This window comes from Vigna unguiculata, chromosome 9 (assembly GCF_004118075.2).
Source record: "Vigna unguiculata cultivar IT97K-499-35 chromosome 9, ASM411807v1, whole genome shotgun sequence".
Lineage (NCBI taxonomy): Eukaryota > Viridiplantae > Streptophyta > Magnoliopsida > Fabales > Fabaceae > Vigna > Vigna unguiculata.
The window spans coordinates 35044573-35067138 of record NC_040287.1 but is presented as its reverse complement, the minus strand read 5'-3'; the positions used below and the strand labels follow the sequence as shown (position 1 = coordinate 35067138).

At 29.5% G+C, this 22566-nt stretch overlaps 2 protein-coding genes across 4 annotated transcripts; one reads left to right on the top strand and one right to left on the bottom strand.

The window, feature by feature from the left end:
* Positions 1-561: 561 nt before the first annotated feature.
* Positions 562-4848, bottom strand: LOC114162152 (serine--tRNA ligase, chloroplastic/mitochondrial). 3 transcript variants are annotated; one of them, XM_028045941.1, is made up of 11 exons: positions 4578-4848; positions 4354-4502; positions 3675-3768; positions 3452-3600; positions 3235-3327; positions 3054-3074; positions 2567-2746; positions 2033-2199; positions 1623-1757; positions 1425-1518; positions 562-1035 (listed from the first exon to the last, which is right to left on the bottom strand). In XM_028045941.1, exons 1-11 carry the CDS (start codon positions 4774-4776, stop codon positions 757-759), a joined length of 1560 nt encoding a protein of 519 aa, XP_027901742.1. In that variant the 5' UTR covers positions 4777-4848; the 3' UTR covers positions 562-756. The 3 variants fall into 3 exon arrangements, with proteins under 3 accessions (XP_027901742.1, XP_027901743.1, XP_027901744.1); XM_028045942.1 differs by lacking the exon at positions 3054-3074; XM_028045943.1 differs by lacking the exon at positions 4578-4848 and having other exon boundaries at positions 3675-3775.
* A 13743-nt stretch (positions 4849-18591) lies between these two features.
* On the top strand, positions 18592-20080 carry LOC114162191 (VQ motif-containing protein 9). Its single transcript, XM_028045996.1, has one exon. It carries the CDS (start codon positions 18826-18828, stop codon positions 19765-19767), a length of 942 nt encoding a protein of 313 aa, XP_027901797.1. The 5' UTR covers positions 18592-18825; the 3' UTR covers positions 19768-20080.
* Positions 20081-22566: the final 2486 nt, after the last annotated feature.

Sequence of the window (22566 nt, the reverse complement as noted above, 5' to 3'; positions counted from 1 at the left end):
ATTGTTAGTCCTGAAGTGAAGCAATTTTTTTTTTCGTTTTCTTTACCCTCTGCGTCGTTATTGGTTTGGAACAGCAATATATTTATTTGGATTTTTTTATTTACTTTAATAAAAATCTCACTTTCTCCTTTTAAATTTGAAGATGTAAAAATTATATATTAAAAAACGCATTACGCAATTTATTCATGGAAGATTTATCGAATGCAGGAAGTTAGGTCCTCCTTTATAGTTGGTCATCTCATGAATATGGACCTGTACAGTTGGCCCGTTTAACACATGCGTTTCCTCTACAAGTTTCCGGAATAAGTTTTTTAATCCATAATAAATAAAAAAAATATTTATTTACTGGAAATTATATAATTTTAACTTTATATATTTTCATTTGTGTTTGATGTGACTTGGAAATATTGTTATCGTGAAAATGCCTATACCGTCATTCATAATTTTAGATGTCAAATAAAATGAGATTTGCAGATATAAAAAAAATTGTTTCTCGTTATTTTTTCAACTGATTTTAAATAAGTTCTCAATACATTATTTTTTTTTTTTTAATTTTAGATGTCAAATAAATTTGTGTGGCTACATTCCAGAGGAAAAAGGGGTAACAAGTACAACATCTCTAGTTTGTAAGGATAAAAAATCAGTAAGATCATTTGTAAGAATATCATTCTAAGGAAAACTGTTTGAACTCATCTATCACCATAGTATACTCTGCCGCAACAGCATCCTCCAAATGGAAACAAATACTGTGATCACTTACAATGATTTTGTGGCTATGACACTAAGGCCACCCATGAAAGGCCTGAGGGGCTCAGGGATAAGAACAGATCCATCTTCTTGTTGGTAATTCTCAAGCAAACATATAATCATCCGTGGTACTGCACAAGCTGTTGCGTTTAATGTGTGAACAAACTGTGGTGGAGCAAGATTCCCTTTAGATTTTTTGCCACTTGTCACCTGTGCTTCTGATGAAGGACGATACCTTATTCCCAAACGACGACTCTGATAATCTGTGCAATTTGAGGCGCTAGAGATCTGTCACAATAACAAGCCTCAACAACTTATGTTGAAAACCACATGATTTTTGTATAAGGGAATAATAGCATGAAGTTGCTAACCATTGTTAACAAATAAATAAAATGAAGTTTTCTCTTACTGCAAGCAAGACTAAGACTTGCACAATAATAGTATCTACAGGTGATAGAGGTCATATCAACAGGTACAATAAATTAAAAACTCCAGATATATTAACATTATAGTAAGATCTGTGCTGGAATTATTTTAATAATATCTTGAACTTTTTAATTTGACTAGTCATGCTTCCAGGCATTGCACTCAACTCAAACAAGAATCTCAGCCCAATGGCCATAAAAAGTGTAGAGATGTGTATTGCAAGATGAAAAAGGAAAGAGCTGTTGCAGTACCTCACCAAACCTTTCTAAACCAGGCATCCATGCCTCCACATCAAATTTACGATAAGCAGGTGCACCTAGATCTGCAGAGGCCATATCCAAAGTTCTGCATAGAAGCTTAGTTATTAGAATAAATATAATAATAATGGAATCATGTTAAACAATGAAGAAAGAGTGTAAGAACTAAAAGTGAAAAGTAGTAGCACTCACTTAAAATGCAATCCCAGGGATGAGAAGAGGTCTTCTTCAATTTTAATCAGCTCTTGGTGGTAATGTTCACTCTCTTCGGGGCGGCAGAAAATAAACATTTCAACCTTGCTGAACTGGTGAACTCGATAAAGACCTCTGTTCAGTAGACAGCGACAATTATGATCAGAAAAGGTAGAAAAAACAAATATTTGAAGACACTAACATTAGTGTGTACTCTAAGGCATTCAGAATAGGAATTTCAACTGGTTAAAAAAATTTAGTAGAGTCCAATCTAATATCTATCTAATACATGCAACAAAAGAAAGCATTTAATGGTTTTTATTCCCCTATGTATTAAAAAAAATTGAAAATTATTAAGGGGATTCAAATCCATGGTCAAATCAATAGCTAAGTAACAAAAATGTTCGAACCTTGTAGCAGTGCCAGCAGCACCAGCCTCCGTACGGAAACAATGAGAAAATGCCACATATTTTAAAGGTAAGAATGAGTCAGAGAGTATGGAATCCATATGAAGGCCACCAACAGGAATCTCTGCAGTGCCAATGAGGCATTGGTCACTGTCATCTATGGAATAAATCTGTTCAATGTTTGGCAAGAACGTCAACAGACGCTATGAACTTCAATCATCTAATTAAAAACAGGAAATACAAGGAAATTTTAGGAAAAATTAAATGATTATGCAATGTTTTGCATCATGAAACAAGGTTGGAAACCGTATTATGATTATAATTGTACGACCTTTGTAGCCCTTAACTCTACCAAAATATAAAACAAGATGGAAACGGAAGGACTAAAAGGAAACATTCTTCTAACAGCGGGTAAATGGTTGGCAAAAATGTTTGTCAGGAGCTATGAATCTTATGTCTATGATCATGAAAGTCAAGAATAATTTAATAACACATGTTGAGAAAGAAAGCATTGTTAAGAGATACACACTCCCAAACCTGGGTATTACTTCCACGTGGTTGGAATCCGCATTTTTCAACAACAGAGGATCGCACAATTTCAGGGGTTGTTAATGGAGTAAAGCCTCTCTTCATCACTTCAGAGAGTGTCCAATTTACAAGAGCCATCTCTAACAAAACTGCCTCATTTTTCAGGTAGTAGAACTTTGACCCACTGACCTGTGAAGCAGCATGTTAGATATACATCCAAGACAAACTGAAGTCAACTGCCAATCATATCCTAGTTCTTCTTTTGAGGATCTAGACTTCATCTTGAAGATTCAAATAAAAAGTAAGGAATAAATTACCATCAAAGTTAATATCTAAAGTTATTGTCAGAGTTAGAACTGAGAATGAGGTCTTAATATTGTATACAAGAACAGTGATAGAGATGAAGCATTTAATTTCAGAAAAGTTCAAGACCTCGTCAATTTCATGTCATATACAAAACCATTCTTGGATACATTCACATAAGAGAATATGCTACCTCAAGGCACGCATCCATTTCCTGGAAAATAATAAAAGTGATACTAATTTAATAGATTCCAATACCATTTCAGGTTCACAGTGCAACATTTCACATATAACCCTACAACTTAAAATGATACCGGATTTTGCCAAGCGCCAAATAAATGGTGCTTTAATGCCTTAAATTAATCTAAGTATACCTCTGCAGCTGCATCAAAATCAAATAGATCAAGCTCCTTCCCTAGTTGGACATGATCCCTGACAGGAAAGCTGAAATTTGGAGAACTGCCAACCTAAAATGTTACACATTCACAATAATTAATGTTTGAGGAAAAGAAATCAATGCATGGACATCATCAACAACAATCTTTTCTCTTCTAGAAGAAGAAAGGAAGAAATTTTTAATAACTGAAATACCATTTTCCTTATGGTGGAACAATCCTCCCCTCCTATTGGAACATCAGGATGTGTCATGTTTGGTATACACTGTGCTTCCTGCTGAAGCTTATTATTAAGCTCCACTAGGTCGTCTTCCAAAGCAGCAAGTCCCTCCTTCAAATTCTTCCCTGCATACAAAATGCGTCAGTTTTAAGAAATTTACCCAAAATGTCAGTTGGGTGAAAAATAGCACCAAAAGTACCTTCCTCGATCAATCTTTGACGCTCAGAGGGATCTAATTTTCCTTTCATCTTGTTAGCAACTGCATTTCTTTCTCCACGAACCCTCTCAACTTCCTGCTATCTGTAAGAAACACATTAGCCAAGCCATTGAGAACTAAGAGCTGAAGATATTACACCAATACCCATCTTTCAAGCATTTAATCCACGGTTGGTAGCTTATATTTAACATAATTTAAAAAAAAAAATTGTTTCATATGAATAAACTTCTCTATAAACACTTGCAAGAGAAAAAAAACTCGAAGGTAAAATGAGTCGAATTTCTCTCATGTGCAAAAATCATCTTTGAATTTCTCTCATGTAAGAATCCTTCAAGTTAGACCATTAATGTCCGATGAACTAAGGTGATGAAAATTTCAATATTTCTAGGGATTACTTAAACAAATTTATTCCTTTAGGAACCACTAAAGATTGATGGTTTATTTCTCGTGTAAGCATAATTAACAAGAGAACTTTATTCAAATACAAGCCACGAAATAAGCTCAACAAATTCACCCATTATCTTTACTCGAGAAAGAGCAGGTATTCATCAATGAAGAACAAGACATTTAATGGACTGCATATTGCTACATTTCAATCTATTCAGAACTGGTAGTTTAAAGAAGAGGAAAAAAATCGAAGAGAAACGTAACATGACATAACCTTCTGAAGAGTAAGCATTTCGTCATAAAGGTGGAGAACAAGATCCAAATCAGCGTCAGAGTTACGGTTCCTTAAGTTGGCAGCAACAGCTTCCTTATTATCCTTAATCCACTTGAAGTCCACCGTGGCCTTCCATTGAAGCTTCACACCTGCAAGGACCAAATTGGTTTTTTTATTATTCAGTTCCGCAGGTAAAGTGAAAGAGAAGAAACTCTGGCACCGACCCTGGTCTTGAGGGGCCTTAGGGGTAGCTGTTCGGACGATGGCAGAAGAGAGAGCTTTGATGGAGCGTGGCAATGGAGATTTGTGGAAAGAAAAGGTTGAATTTTTGAAAAGGAAAGGTAAGAAAGAGAAAGTGGGAATTGAAGACAGTTTCAGAGTTGTTTGGTTGGGGCAAGAACAACCCAGTAAACCCATCATCATCGTTTTCTCTCTGTTTTGGAGAGTCTGTGGCAGAGCCTAATCTTCCATTTATCCTCAATTCATGTATTCATGTAAACAAAACAAGAAAAATATAAAATTGTTTTTCATGACTCTATTTATTTCAATTCATTGGAACAATTTCATTTGTCATTCTATTCTCGTCATAATAAAAGTTTAATTGCAAAAAACTAAATATAACAATAGAAAAATGTTATAATTATGTTCTTTATGAAAAAAACGTGTAAATGAAAAATCACATATTACATTTTAACTAGTTTAAATTAATTTGAATATAAATTTTAACTACACAGGGATTTTAGAAAAGTAGTGATAGATATCAAACTTATTATTATATATAACAATCATTCAAATAGTTATATGCAAGGTTTCTTCAAATATTTTTTCTATGTTTATTTCTATTTTAACAAAATTAATTCTACTCAACTTTAAATTAAGTTTGTATTTGTTGAAGAATTAATTTTGGTCGAATCGATTTCTCTAATCCAGAAATTTATACTATTTACTTTGCATTGACGTGTGAAGTTTTTACTTTAAAACTGATTTTGAGATTATATATATATATATATATCCGCAAAATCAAACACATTATAAGTAGTTTTAATTTTTTTATTTACGAAAACTACTGTGTTCACAAAAAAGAAAAAGTTCAATGATGGGATTTGAGCCTCTATATCAGTGATAGAAAATATCATCATAATTTATTATGATAAATAGTTAATTCGATATAATGAATATTTACGTATCTTAATATATGAAAAAAAGTATAATTTAAATGTAAAATATTAATTTATTAATTTCATTTAAATTTTATTAATAATTGAGATAATTAAACATATAATTAATATTTAGTAATTATCACATGTGTTTATAAAAAAAATAATTTTAATATACAATTAATCTTTAAAAAAATAAAACTTAAAATTAATTAAATCTTTCAAATTTGTTGTAAAACTCAAATAATTACATAAAAAATTAAACGTTAAGTGTTTTGGCAATAAGAAATTTATTAACGACTAAATTCACTTAATTTTAATAGTTGAGAATTTTTTTTTATCATAAAGTAAATAGTTTACTTTTGTGAAAATAAACACATATCTCACCCAAAATTTAAAAAATGACCCGTTTTTGCTATTGATAATATGGGCTAGTTTGGGGATTTCTCCCGACACCTCCAATTTTACTTCTAAACGCTAAATATTTTTAAAATATCTTAAATATTTAGATAGTATCAATTTTCAAAATCCGATTAAAAAATGATCAAATTTTCAAATCGATTAAGGGAACAACTTAGTTTCGAAATCCTGTTAATATAGTTAATTAATTTTAAAACATATATATAAACAGATTTTGAAATTTATATATATATATATATTTTGTTATAACTAATTATGGGTTGTATTTGGGCCTCAGATTTTGGACAAACAACTCATTTTTTATCTAGCACCACTTCAAGCAATATTTTTATATTGTTTACTACTTCTTTTAACTTGCTAAAAATGGACCATGACAAAATATTGAGTTAGGTATTTTTGTATGGGATTGTTTAAAATTACAACTTCTATTAGCCCAAAGACTGTTACCAACCTATATTATTATCTTCTACTGCAATTAAAAAATATTATTAGGACATCGTCAAATTTTCCATTCCTTTATTTTTAAATTGTAACGATCCAATGTCAAAACTGGGAAAAAATCAGAAATGATAAAAAGTTCAATAAATACTAAATAATATCAAATGAATAAAAAAAGTGTATCTAAATGAAACATACAACAAACACAATTTTCATTATTTATTAGCATACGAAATTTTAATCTATGCATTGCTCATTAGGGAAGTTCAACAAATAGATGGGCAAGCCCAATTACAAGGCTTGTTTGTTTTCGTCTGCCAATTGGGTTGGGCTTTCTAGGATATTTCTTTCTGCACCTCCATAACGTTAGTAAAAGATTAAAATACCCTTAATATTATGCAATCTAACATTTTTTCTGTGAAAAAGTATTTTCTGATTGCATAATATAGAAGTAAAAAATTTATAAATCAGAAGGTTTAGAAATCACATTTTCGAACATATTTATGACAAAGAAAATCATGGTGTGAAAATAAAAATTATCCATGTTCGCTATTATCATGTGTTCCCGTGGTTAAAGCTTATCTTTTTATTCTATTTTTTGCTGCCAAATAAAAGTACAAGAAATTCCCTTTATTTATTTATTGGTTCATCTTTCTTTTTTCTTTTTGAATGGAGTTGACCCACCATGGTGATCTATAATGATGATTTTTGTTGAATGGCGAAGTAAAAAATTATGGTGGAAATGATAGGATAATATCATAATAGTAGGTTTTGGATAGGATAAGATGGATGGTGATATCACAACTTCAAAAAGTTGGGAAAACCTGAAATCAGATCATCCATCGTCTTCATACCTCAATTCAAAACCTAAAGATACAAACTCACCAATTTGGATAATCAAGTTTACAAATGAAAGCTAGGTTTGGATTTCACTCACAATACTCATACCAACTTCTAATTTTGTTTAATATTGTGTCATTATGCGTACCATTTCTTTTTCAAATCTAATTAAAAGTAAAATTCCCTTCACAATTAGTTCATTCAAAAGTTACAATAAAATGTGCAGTACTACACATTTAATCCAAATTGATTTCCTAACAGGAATTTAAATACACACTAAAACTATGTTTGGTTCAGATATTTCAGTTGTGTTATGCACCCAAAGGAAAATACATTCCTCTTGATAAATTAATATCAACTAAAGTTAAGAAAAAAAACATGCACTACGTTGTTGTTTGAGAAAAGATGTTTTGATGGTGCTCTTTTACATTCTTATAGTAATCCTAAATAATGATAATACGTTGAATTAAGTCATTTAATTAGAATATAAATCAAATTATTGAATATAAAAATAACAAAGTGAGTTGTAGAATGGGATAAAAAGTTTATAGAATGTCAACAAATAATGTTCTTCTTATTTTATGTTATTTGAGTTTTATATACTCGGAGTTGGAAAAGTAATATACATTCTTTAAAAATGTATATCCATATATAAATGATAGAATTAATGATCTTGTTTGAGATATGATGGATTAATTCAGTAATTGACATCAATATGATTTATGATACATGAGACAAGTAGAGTAAGGAGTAGTCTATTTTCTAGAATTTGAGTATATGTATGAGGTTGAGTGAAACTAAGATGGTATATATATCGTTGATGTGATATTTATGTGATGTGAATGTAGGAGTTTAGATTCTTTACTCATATTTTTCTGTTGTTCCTCTATTGTGTTTTCAAAATACACTAATGGTAATTAATTTTAAAATTTTAAAATATATTAAAATTATCTTTAAAGTACCAAAACAATGTGTTTTTAATGCTCAGCAGAAGACAACACAAAAGTACTTAGCAAAGAAATGGAACTCTGAATGTAGTATGTAAAAAAGAAATATCATGTTGAAAAGAGATTATTCTCGTTCTGCTCATATTGGATTCACATAGAAAAATTATTAGGTGGTGAGAGTTGATGGAGATTTCTATAACCAAGAGTACAATGTGAAAAGAACTGTATTCATTAGGTAATAAGAAATTTACTCGATCATATGAGGATGACTTAATTCTTGGCATGTAGCTTTGTGTGAGTGAATGTAGTACGATAGGTGCAAATCTCTAAGTTTACTTAATGGTGAGTTTGTCGAAAGTAAAGTCGCATGTCTATGATGACATAATGTTAATAGTTGATGACTTGAAAGGTAGTTAGTTTTGTTAGTTTGTGCAAACACTCTAGTCAGATTGATGGTGAATGATTAACTTATTTTATTAATGAATGAATGAGTTTGTAAATGTGTGTAGTTACATGAGTGGTCTGAATTTGCAAATGTATGAAACTTTATAAAGAATACACTACAAGAAAAATTGAATTTACCAATAGACAAAATCTATTAGTAAGAACAAAAATTTGTTGCTAAAGCAAAATTATTAACGATAATTTGTCCATAAAATGTTTATTGATGAATTTTATTAACGGGTTAAAAATATGTCAATAATTATCAATAGTCTAAATTTGTCAATAATCACTTGTTTGTAATCAGTGACAACTTTTTTTTTGGTAAATATCTCAAGTTGGTATCTTTCCTCCTCTTCTTCTTTTTCCTTTTTTTCTTCTTCTTTCTACTCTTCTTTTTCCTTATTCTCTTCCTCTATGTTATTCGTCGTCACTAACGTTATCTGTTGTTGTCATCATCGTTGTTGTATCCACCACCTTTGGGTCATCCTTTTGTTCTTCTTCTTTTTTCTCATCCTCTTCATCCTCTTTCTCCTCTTCATCCCCTCATCCTGCTGTTTTTTTCTTTGTCGTTGTTGTTACTATCGTCGTCCTTGTTGTCGTTGTCATCACCATCTTGTTGTGGTTGTCTCCTATTTGTCATCGTAGGTTCTCCTCCTCCTCCTCTTCCTCTTTCTCCTTCTTCTTTGTCTCTTATCCTTCTCACTCGTTTCCATTTAATTTATAACACATTCTTGTCAAATTTGGCAAAAAAAAAATTATGTCCATTTTATCAAAAAAATTACTGACAAATTTTAAAACATTTAATTACCAATGAATTTATCGATAAATTTAAAAATCAATTGTTGACTGATTTATCGATAGAATTTCAAAAAGTTCAATTACCAATAGATTTACTAACAAACTTTTATAAAAATATCTACTTGTGATCTTTACTACAACATGATCAATATTTAAGTGGGGTTTTAGCACCCATTTTAACAATGAAAATATTTGTTGGTAATAAAATTATATATTATCAACGAATTTTAACCACAAATTTATTATCAACGAAAATATCGGTTGATAATTAAAATCTATAGGTAAAATTCGTCAATAAATTATAATTTACTGATGATTTGTTTTCACATTAGTAAAACTTTGTTGATAATTTGGTATTTTCTTACAATGATACTGGCTTATCTTTTATTTTTTATTTATTTTTTGTTTAATTTATGATGACAGTATTTACGAAGGAGGAGAAAGTTTTCTAGGTAGAATGATAGGTTGATAACAGTGAAATAGAAAATTTTTATTTTTATTTTTGAAAATATATATATATATATTTATTTGTGTGAATGTTTAAGTAGTAATATAAATTGTTAGAAAAGATGTTTCAAAATTAAAAATTAATTTTATTTCAAAATAAAACGATGTTATGTTTTGATTATTCTTAAAAAAAAAAATCATTTTTTATTTTTACAAATAGCATGTGAACCAACTTATCCACTGTGCATACAACATTTTGGTTTTGATTATATTTTGTAAATGTAACCATTAAAACCTTATATTAGCAGGCTAATAATGTGAGGATAAATCAAAACCAAGATAATCAATCACATTCCACCATCTCATCAGCATTGGCACCATCAAGATAAAGCTTTATAATAAGGTGGATCTCATTCTATATGTCTTCTTCACTGATTACAACTTCATTTTATATAAACTCAGAAGAAAAATGTGTACATCAACAACAAAAAAATGTCTTTATACATCAATATAAATAATATATATAGTAGTTATATTAGATTTATCCATTTCCTCAAGTTAAATTAGGTTGGAGAGAAACAAATTGCATTTAGTATTTAAGATTATTGTCAATACACAATTATTGCATTACGGAGACTAATAAATCTCTAACACGTGGCATGTTGACAAATAGAAAAGCTCCTTTGATTTAGCCGTATTCTTGGATTTTACTTTTAGGTTTCTTTCCGTGGAAGAACTGTGGTATCACCAGTATTCTCCTAACCTTATTTTTCACTCCTCTCTCTAGTTGTCTTCTTTTTAAGATTATGGTTTATGAATAATACTAAACTCTTTAACTAAACTCTAATCTATCATTTAACTCAAAAACTAATATCATTTTGTTTTTTTATGGAAGTAACCCAATCATTATCAGAACTAAATGGCAGGAATGAATACTTGCAATATATAACTGCTGCAAATAAGGTAAATTTTTGTGCATATTATAATATTCCAAGTTCAAACAACCCACAATTATTTATATTTTTCTCCTTAGGTAGTATTTTATTTATATGTCCTGAATCCTCTAGAATTTATATTTGAGACATTTCAGTTCAGTCAGTTATGTTTCTTAGAGTTTTTACCTAATTTTATGAATAGTATTTTTGATAAACGTTTTTTTTAATAAGTAGTAGTGTTCCTTATACGGACATACGGACGTATATTTTGTTTAACGTATAATTTGTTTAACTTATATTTTGTTTAAAACGTTATACAATTATATATAGAGAGTATGTCTTTATAAATTCAAATTGTTTATCTTTTCAAAGAACGTATTTTAAGATATTTTAACTATTAAATAAATCAAGGCAGTGAAAATATGATGTTTATTTAAATGTGTCATTTTGGACCAGCTTATTTATACTTGATTTTTAAATACATAGGATTGTCTTATAAAAATTAGTAGAAAAATATCTATTGCAAAATTAGCAAATTGTGCAGAAACATTACATAAACAAAATTTACTTATTTTATTAAATAAGCACTTTAAAAAAATAAAGACAAATAAATTTACCTTCATCTTAAACCTAATTAAAAATATTTTAATATTTTATAAAAATATATAGTATAAAAAATTATAATTTTTTATCGACAAATATCAGTTGTGTATAAAAAATATAACTTATTATTATTATTAAGTTATTATATTTGTGTTAAATTCTTTTATATAAACTTTTATAAGAATGTTGAAGGTTAACAATTTCTTATGCTTCTATATCTTTTTGCTATCTATAATTGATCTTTAGTACACCTAGGAATTTTTTTCACAGTTTGTATATAATTGTGTAATTTTTTGTAATAGGTTTTCATAAAATTAGTCTATCTCGAATGATTGCATTATTTAATATATTGAAACTTTAATAAGATTATGATAATTGAAACTATTGTAAATTTATGTAAAATCTAATTAATATAAAACATAATTATGTCTTTCTTTCTTTTATAATTTCACTTCTTTATATTTTTGTGTACTATATGCAATTTGATCTTTTATATTATTATCTCCTTAACAGAGTGAATAAGAAAACTTTCTGAATATTCACTCCTCAATAAAAAACAATTCACATTAATGTACAACTTTTCTTACAATTTGATCTCGTATTAAGCTTATATTTCATATTTCGTTAAACAAGATGTCCCAATATCATTGTTACTTAATCTTTAATATATATCATCACAATGAATTAATTCTAAATATATCTCAATTATTTTTAAAGAGAGATTCATTGACATCATAGTAAAAGACTAAGTACAAGAAGAAATGAAGTTTGTGATGACACATTTATTAGAAAGCGACAAGCAAAGCTAATGTCGTTGTCAAAACATTCAAAGAAATAGTGAGATGTAAGAATGAATATAAAAAGGAGGAGAGAGGAGAAGCTAATTAATCAGTGACATATTTGAGATTCCAATGCTCACTCCCTCTAAGAAGCAAGCAGAAAAAAAACAAAAATAGGTATAAAAATATATACAAAGGTTTTGCTTTTGTGTTCTCAGTCAAAAGTGTCCAGAAGCCAAGTTCATAAAAGATGAAAAAACACTACCATCACATAAGGCTGGAAAAAGTTTACCCACTCATATTTCCGAACCTCGTTTCTTAATCATTTGCCTAGTGAAATGAAATCAATCCAAGATGTGGGTCACAGCCACACAAAATATAAATATTCAAAACTACACTCCTTATCTCTTCTCTCTCTCTCTGCCGATCAAAGATCATTCATTAAGCCAAAAACTTTAAACAATTTAGGTTTTATGGATTGATTTTCAAGTGAATATTTATCAAAGTTTTATATATGAGTGATACAAAGGAGAGTACCAAAAAAGTAATATAGAAATAAAGAGTTATTTTTGAAATTGTCACTATAATTCAATAGGTCTCTTAGGACTTGAGTAATTGTGTTTCATTGGAAGGTTTGCAGTTTTTGTCAGAAAAACTCCACTAGGAAGGGTTTGCAGTTTTGGTCCACAAAAAATTGCGCTTGAGTGGTAATACTTTATGCTTAGTATTTGTGGATGTAGGTCTTGAGGTGCTGAACCACATCAAATTTCGTGTGTTTTTATTTATATTTTTATACTCTTATTTGTGGGTGTGCTTCTGCTTGAAGTTATTATTTTCTTAGTGTGTGATTTCTCAATATAAGAATATATAATATTAAACATATTTTTGTCATGTAAATAATAAGTAGTGTTCCCACCGCGTTCAATAGTCTCACACTGCTTAAGAGTCGAGAACAAATAAAGTTTAAATATTCATTTCTCCTTTCACCTTCTAATGCACCTTTTAAAGAAAAAAACTGTACAAAGAACATGCTCCAAAACAGACAATACCTCAGATGAGGAGTGATTGATTCTAATGATGTCACTAGGCAAACTTGATTCGGAACAATTAGCATTATTTGTCACATCCCATAAAATCTCTCCATGCTCATTATATTGAACATTATATATTATATACATATATTGAATTTAGATATAAGAGATTTTGCAGCTATTTTATTATCATCATCGGCACTTGACCAAAGTTAAGGAACAATATTTAGTTTTGATAGAATAAGTTCTTCTAACTTATCAAATAAAGTTCTTTTTCACATTGCATACATAGGAACCTCTCACAACTCTTGTCTAATGTTTTATATGTTCCTCAATTCATTTTCAATCTTATTCATGTGACCAAATTCAGAGAGCTTACTAACTTGATAGTCGCTGAGCGAGAATGTACTCGCTAAGCGAATCCAAATTCAGATAGCTTATGGACTTTGTAGTCGTTGAGTGAGAATACACTCGTTGAGTGAATTTGGAGAAATTTACCTCAGTGAGTTACATTAATTTATTTGTTGAGCGAGTCATTCAGTTGTTGAGTGAGTGAACATTTGTGCATTCTTCGCCTAGCGAATGGATGGTCTCGCTGAGTGAATACATCAGAAGAATCAAGTAATTATTTTCTATGCTAAATTTTGATGTGTTGTGGTAACTGTGCATTACTATTTATGAAATGATTGATTTGGAGATAATTGATGAATTAGCAATTGTTGATACTAATTCAAGGAGAATTAGTAATGGTTGTTACAATGTAAGCATTGATGTAGGGACCCATCCGAAAGTTATATTGATGCTCTAATAACTATTCAAATTCTCAAGTAGAGAGGAATGAAGTATGTGGTGAAATGAGCAAAAGGTCCTAGCCTAAGAATTTTACCTTGAATAAAAGTGTTAATGGACTAACATTGTGTGTGGTAATTCTACCACTCTGCAGAGCATCGTAGGCCATTACAAGTGAATAGCTTACTAGGGTGTGACATCAATGTTTGTATTTGGATAATTGAGTCGTAGCATTAGATTTCTATAAGAAATAGATTGATTGTGTATGACTTAAGTAACTGCATTGTGAATTGATTAAATCTTTTATTACAGTAGCTTATCATTCTTTTGTGTTTTTATCGTGGGATGATTACCTCTATTTGGTAAGAGCATATGTGATTGTAGATTTAAAAACACTTTTGAAAAATGAGAAATCATCAGTTAATTTAGTAGAAGGTAATGGAGAGCTGTAATAAGTGATTAGTTTATGTATGTAATTAGATTTAGTTTGTATAAATATTTTATTTTGTAGTCGTAATACTATATTAATATATTTTATATATTGAAAATTTGAACACCAAACACTAAATGAAACATCCTATTATACATATACAAAGTTGTTAACCTCATAAAAGTTGGAATATTATATTGTCTCGTAATAATGTAGTTTATACATATTTGAATAAAAATAAATTGATAATTTTAATAATTTTTTTTTAAATCCAAATTAATTGTTGGTCTTATACATTTATTATTCTTCTTAGAATATATAAACGTACTTTAAATTACAATTATTATATAACTATAAAGAAAAAGTATAAAGGACGTAAGGTTGAATATTATAAAAGAATAAAAGTATTAATTGTTGTAAGGTTGAATATTATAAAAGGATAAAAGTGTTAATTGTTTTATTGATATTTTAAATAAAAATAAAAAAACTTGAATAATTTGTATTACTGTTGATTCTTTATTTTAATTTAAGTATGTGTTTGTTAAGCATTTTAATTAATTAATTTTCTTCTTTTCATTTACACAAATCTGATCTTCGTTCCATTTATTTTACTTTAACTTTTTAAATTCTCATTTTTTATTCAAATATTTGAGGACTTGTGATGAATTTATGACATAAAATACTTGAGTTTAAAAATAATATATATATATATATATATTTTTTATAAAAGTGTAAAATAAAATAAAAAAGTGAAAGAGAAAAATCTATACTTATATATAAAAAAATATTTTTCTTTACACATTATTTAATTGACTTTTAAATAATAATTATTATATTAATTTTATTTTTTAAAATTGTTACAGATTTCATTTTATTTTTTATTTTTATTATAATATTTATGTACCTTTTACTATTATTTCTAATTTTTTCTCTTGAAACTTAAAAACCGCATAGACACATGTAACACCTGTGCTAAAATAATAATGAAAAATTAACTAAAATGTTATAACATGTAACATTTATATTTGAAAATAAAGTAAGTTTTATCTAATTTTATATTTGAAAAGAAGTAAGTTTTATTTAATTTGAAGGGATTGACTACTTTTTATTTGTGTATACTTAATTAAAAGAGTAAAATGCAGTCAAGTATTTAAATTAAATTATTTATAGCATTACATATTTTTTAAAATATGTTATTTTTTAGTTAAACTATTTCATCTTTTACAACAAATAATTTTTTTATATTTGAAAAAAAAGGTAAAAAATGATCGTCTCACAAATTTTTTTAATAAAATAATATGTGCATAATATTTTTCCTAAAGGTAACCATTATATTTTTTATTTTTTAATATAATTCGTTCAAATTTGTTTGTAAAATAATTATTTTTCAATTATTGAAAAACTATATTATTTCAGTTTACTCTTTCTTTTTATTAGGAATGATAATATTTTTGCATTAAAATATTATATATGGTTAAATTATTTTTAGGTTAATCAAGTTTCAAATTTCTAATATATGTAAATATTTTAGATTAAATTTTTAATATTTTTCAATTAAATTTTTAGAGTTAATTATTTTTAAAACTCGTATCTTAATAACACTCTTAAACAAATGAAGAATAAATAACAATTACATTATTCCTTTAAAAAAATTAATTAACAAAAAATTAATTATAAAAAAGTATTAATTAATAAATAAATAAAATTTGAATAAAATTTAATTAAAAAAATTAAATTTACTTGAAATTTAATGAAGCCAAACAATATATAAAAATCAGAATGATGATAAACAACATATATATTTTTTGTGTGAGCCAAAGGCAAAGCGCAGGTTGATGATAGAAACAGATTCCCCTAAAAGTTACATAGAATGAATTAGAAGATGTTACATATAATATCAGCTTTTTGCAGCTTTATTTATTATTATTTTTTGATTTTTTAAAAACTGTTGGAAGTACTGAGAGAAAAGAGAATTAGAGGTAATAATTATGATGAGATATGGTCAAAAGAGCTTTGGAAGTTCGCAAAATTGTTCCATAGAATCACTGACCGTCACAGTACATAATAACGGACTTTTGACCACAATAGCAAATATTCAAAAACCTTTTGGAAATAGTAATCCCATTAATTGCATACTTAAAACGCTAATGCTCTCGCAACCACCTCATCAAAATCATTCAAAATTTAATTAATCCTGTGCTCGATAAACCTTTCAAATCAACCTTTCAAAATTTATATCTCTTTCAAATATTCATTATTAACGTTTGTATTTTTGAATATTAATGTTGTTTTCTTAAATAAAATTAATTATATTAAGACAAGAATACACATTTGCAGTTAGAATATAAATATTTTTAAAGACATAGAACACTTCATTATCCTCTGACTATTAAATAAAATCATAATTATAAAATATCATAAAAAATAAAATTAATCTGTAGAATAACTTTTATTTAGACTAATTTTCATTTATTTCTCTCTGTAAACAAAAAATTATAATTTTTTTTCTGAATTATGTCTTAATCTTATCATACAATTTCTTTAGTGTTTTTCTATTGTCAGTAGCATGTTTGTAACACACATTCATTGGTATTGTAATTTCTTGTAAGTTTTTACAATATTACATATTATTCAATTGTAGAATTTTATTAAATATAAATGTAATTTTAATATCTTTTTATTACATACACGTTGATATTGATAAATAATAATTCATTATTTTATATTATACTATATATTTAAACTAGTATCCTGATTATGATATGTTTTTTAGACTAGAATTTAAAATATAAATATTAATAAAGAAAGATTTTTTATATTACCCTTTTTTAATTATTGCATAAATTAATATAATGAAAGTATGATAATTACTTAAAAAATAAATTAAATTATAAATCTTTAACTATATTTCATCAGAAAAAAAAAGTTATCTTCTAAATAAGCAAAGAGTATATTTGGTACTAAATTCAATATTATTTCTTATAAAGTAAAATAATGATACTTATTATTTAATTTCTGTGTCTATTGAAAATAAACATGTTATTTGAAATTAATATTATTGATTAACTTAGTTAGAATAATACCAAATAAGAAAAATTCAAATTTAATTATAAATCATATTTATCAATCAGATTAATCAATTCATAATTATTTTAGTTAATTTGAGATGATAAATTATTAAATTTCTCTCAAAATAAATATAATAATTTTATTCCAAAATAATAACAATAATATTAATTTGAGACAGTAAATTAAATTTTTTTATACATAGAAGATAATTAATGTTTTAATAATTATATTCTATCAAACTTGAATGATTATCTTATGCAAATGCAACACAGAATGTGCTGTGTACAGTAGTACCTTGTGACTGAAATACTTATCCCAAAGCAAACATTTGAAATTTATATTTTTCTTTCTCTGCTTTTTTCTATTTTTGGGTTAACCATCATTCACCTTCGCCTTCTATGATTTTAAGATTCTGTGTCATACCCAATTTCGTAACCCTAACAACAACTTTGACCACCCTAAGTGGATCACTCCATTTCAAACTAACCACGTGAACGAAACGCCCTTTTATTTTAAAACATAAAACATACTCTAATAACCAATCATGTGCCATAATCAAACAAAATTATCTTAAATTTAATTTTCATGTTTGAATTAATGAACCATTCTAAATAAATATCCGGTTAGATTCTCTAAAAAAATAGTTCCACCCAAATCATATGCCATTAAATTTCATTAACTAACCTTATTTTAGCCGTTATCAAACAGAATTTAGTTTCATGTCAGTCCAAAACCACGCGTTTCAATTTTTGTTTTTGTTTTTTAAATTTTTGTGTCTCTCCCTTGCGTCCAGCGTGAGCAAGCAACATAACCTGACGTGACGAATGCTAATTTAACAGACAAGATCTTATTTTATTTATTTAAGAAGAAAAGAAAAAACAAAAACATATTAACTAATAAAATGACTTCTCTTCTTCCTTTCTTTTGCCATGGTTGTCTGTTCTCTTCTTTTAAGCTCTAAAAACATATAAAAAGCAGCGAAAAGAGAAAGAGGGACACAAAAAAGAGACAGGATTTTTTTTAAAATTTTTTTTTTTGAAAGTGTCTTCTTGCTGATTGGGGGTGGAAAAAATAGATAGAGACTATTTATTTTGGGGGAGGTTGGGAGAAATGTGACCAGTCACCACATTTTTGAAGCCCTAGAAAAAAAATTTGAAAAAAAAAAAAATGTTGGTAGTGGTGTATAGTATATAGTGTCCTGTCTTGGCTTCTGCGATAAGAGGAAGTCTACCACCACACACACAAACCCACCAACAAAGCTCTGCTCAAAACACAAAAACAAAACACAGTGAGAGTGAGTGAGAGAGTGAGAAAGAAAGAGAGAGAGAGAGAGAGTTTTATTGTAATGGATAAAAGCTGTCATCCCTCTGCAGAGTCTACTAATACTAGTATAACCACAAGCTCTGGTAGCAACACCAGGGATCAATACCTCAGGCACCTCAACAAGCTTTCTCAAAAGATCTCAAAACCCATCATTAAAAAACCCACCTTTGATCATCCTCACCCTCAGCCACAGCCACAGCCACAGCCCCAGTCTCAGCCTCAGCCTCAGGCCCAGCCTCAAAACCCAAACCCGCAGCCGCAGGCCCAGCAGAACTTGCAGCACCAGCCACCGGTGTACAACATCAACAAGAACGAATTCAGGGATGTCGTTCAGAGACTGACGGGCTCGCCGGCGCACGACCGCATCTCAACGCCTCCGCCCATTCAACAGCCCAAGCCTCCCAGCTCGCGCCTCCAGCGGATTCGCCCTCCTCCCTTGCCGCAGATTACCAACCGCCCGCCTCCGCTCCTCAATCCCACCACCCTCCCCCGCCCTCAACTCCCCATCGTCAACTCCAACTCCGTCCCCTTCAACAACTTTTCCGTCTTCGCTAGACCCCCCGCTCCGTTATCTCCTCTCCCGCCGTTCCCCACCGTCCACGCGCCCGCCGAGTCCCCCATCTCCGCCTACATGCGCGATCTGCAGAATCTCGTCGGTTCAAACCCCAAACACTTCTCTGGCTTCTCTCCCTTGCCGCCCCAGCTTCATCCTCAACAAGAACAACAACAGCAGCAGCAGCAGCAATCACAGCAATCGCAGCAGCAAGCCATGGTTCCTTTGCAAGCTTCGTTTCAGATGCCGTCTTCTCCTGTGCCGTTTGGGTGCTTGAATTCGCAGCTGGCGTCTTACCCTCTGCTTTCGCCGGGGCTTCTGTTTTCCCCAACTTCCGGACAGCTGGCGTTTCCGCCGCTTCCGCTCTCACCCACTGTGCCGGTTCCGAGCCCTCGATGGAGAGGGATTTGAGAGGGTGAGGTATGATTGGTTACAGCCATGTTGAGTTAGCTCAACCTTTAGGATTTTTTTTTTGTGGGTGGATGTTGGTGTTACCTGTACATGGTGCTGGTGCAGTGCTAGTGGTAGAGGGTGGGAATGGGGATTTATTCAATTCGTGGATGTTGGACTTTAACTGGTCCGCAGCTGCTTAGTTTATTCTGTAAATGGGATATCAAAGACATCGAAAAGGGACAATTTTGCATTGGTGTTTTGGGGATGCAAAAGCAAATTAGATGTTATACAGTTATAGTTGGATTATTAGTATTATTATTATTATCATGATGATGCTGTTTTTTTAATATAATTAAAATCTTAATTGCTTTCACTATTGTTTTTATCTTTGGTTAATTATTGTATATGTCCTTACCATGTAGATTTTGTCATTTATTTCTTTTCTGATTGTGGTAAAGATCGTTTTATCGCTAAGATCCTTTTCTGAGAATTGTTGTTGACCAACTCCATTTCCTTGAAAACGTTTAAGTGGACGAATCTTTGTTCTGTAACACAGCTTGTCATTTGGGTTCATGTTTCTGCTAATGGCAACATCCCATTCAGTTAGACAAAGGTTGAAATTATTCTACTCAACCTTTTTATAGAAAGGACAAGTAATTTTGCCTGCATGTATAACCATTATTTTTCTCTTTTAGCCTGCAACTTTATATCAGTTCATCTGTTCTGGAATGATCACATCCGTTTGTAATGTCATAAATTGTAGCTTAGGCTTTTGAATATGTTTTCAAGGTATTCTGCCGTGTATTATTATGGCCTAATGCTTCACAATTTTGTGCTCTTGGTTAGCATTTTGAGACCTCATAGTCTTAGGATAGATTGATTGTGATTCTTTTATCATTTATATTCAGGATTGAAGTTTGTGGTGGTTCTTTAAACTTTAAAGGTAGTCCTTTTGGTTGGTTAAAATTTTATTTTGAAACATTCTTAACTAGATGCTCACAAAAAAGGTATAAGGAATTTGATTATTCAGCACTAATATGTTCTGGTGTGATATTTGTGGAATTGAAGATAACTAGTTTTAAATTTGGGTAGCACCATATGTAGAATATTATGTTATAACACTCACAAGTTGAAGGATAAACAGGAATTAACTTTGTAGTCTGTAGCATGAATCCCTCTTGTAGAGAAAATCATGTTTCATATCCTTCCTCACTAAAGAAGAGAGTAAATTGATGTGTTTGCTAGCCATTTCACATGGCTTATATAACTTGTCCCAAAATTGTGTTCTTTCAGCTGTGACAGAAGGAAGCCAGAGTGCATGGCTTTCTTGACATTGAGTAGGAACACATGATTGTGGCAAAGTTCACTAAATATATGGTAGTTTTCTGAAGTGATTGATGGTAAGTATTGATTCTCTTAGGTTTGAAAGTGTTCCTCTAATTTGTGTTCAGATTCTTGAAGTTGAACTATATGGCTTTTGGCAAATGGAGTCTCAGATTCCATTAGTGTTAGAGTGTTTCTTGCATTCATGGTAGATTAATGACTGAATTTTCCTCCACAAAGGTTGATTTCTAGAGAAAATAACACTATGTAATCAGTGTGGACTGAATAAGTCAATTTGAATTTTCTTTTTCCAGTCCGGCAAGTACCTGAAGGTTGTTGTTTGTGTTGTAATTTGTCAAAGGACACATCACATTTGTTTACACTGCTTTTTCTGTGCAGAGATTGATTCTTTTACTGATAAAAACACATGGTGGGTCTTCTGTGCTGGAGATGAACGAATCCTTTTGTAGGGAATGAATTTTTGCAAATCTTAGTATCACAACAATAAAGAGTGATAGTACAATATCTTTTTCTTTTAATAAATTGATTTATACTTTGTAACATAAAATCGATGAACTCGTAATATAAAGGGGGATAATTCTGTGGTATTTCAGCCTTGTGTAACAATAAATAGCTCAGTTCTAACCAAGAATTTGCTTATCTTTTTCATGTGAATGTAAAGATATCCGTTAAAACGACATTATGCAGAGATCATGATATGCTTGAACTCGGATATTTTTCTTCAAAATAATACTAAAAATAACGTTCAACAATGTGGTTGTATTTTTTTTTTGCATCACTCTACATCGTAAAATTCAACCTACATTCAAATTTCTTCACCCAACGCTTAGTTATTGACAAAGGCTGGCATGAGCTTGCAGAGAGATAGAGCCATGCAGGAGCGGAGACTGACCCAATAAGAACCATGATTTTTTGCAGACAATTTTTAGTACATTTCAATACGCAATGTCTTATTTCTTTTACTTACTTGCCAAAACATTAATTAATGCTACTTGCATGTGGCTTCATATTTTCAGAAAAAATATTTGTTTATTGATTTTTTTAAAAGTAACAACCAATAATATTATATTGAAGTGATAATAAATATAAATAAATTTTAGAATAAAGTAATAATATATGAAGTGGTATAGCAATTGTATATAATACTAACAGTTTCAAAATATCATGACTCTTGTTTTAATAGAACTTGTTTACTTTAATATATCTTGTCTTTACTTTTATTAGTAAAGTTGTGACATTAAGGTATAAGGTATTTAAATGTATTTTTGAAGTACTTTTACTTTAAATTTTTAATATAATTGTGTAATTTATACTATCTTTATATATTAAAAATTTATATATATTCTTTTATTTTGTATTATTAATTAAAATATTTATGTGTATATATTTAAATATTAATAGTGTACCATACCTAGCCGAACTCAATCAAGTAAACAATATACATACCAAAACCGCCTAGCATCTGGTACCCGG

Excerpts from the sequence above, each read along its gene's own strand:
- LOC114162152 (XM_028045941.1), bottom strand. The coding sequence starts at position 4,776 with ATGATGATGGGTTTACTGGGTTGTTCTTGCCCCAACCAAACAACTCTG. Across the intron at positions 2,747-3,053 it reads AAATGGATGCGTGCCTTGAG|GTCAGTGGGTCAAAGTTCTA; the intron begins GTAGCATATTCT and ends GCTGCTTCACAG. Across the intron at positions 1,519-1,622 it reads TCCCTGGGATTGCATTTTAA|AACTTTGGATATGGCCTCTG; the intron begins GTGAGTGCTACT and ends GCTTCTATGCAG.
- LOC114162191 (XM_028045996.1), top strand. The coding sequence starts at position 18,826 with ATGGATAAAAGCTGTCATCCCTCTGCAGAGTCTACTAATACTAGTATA.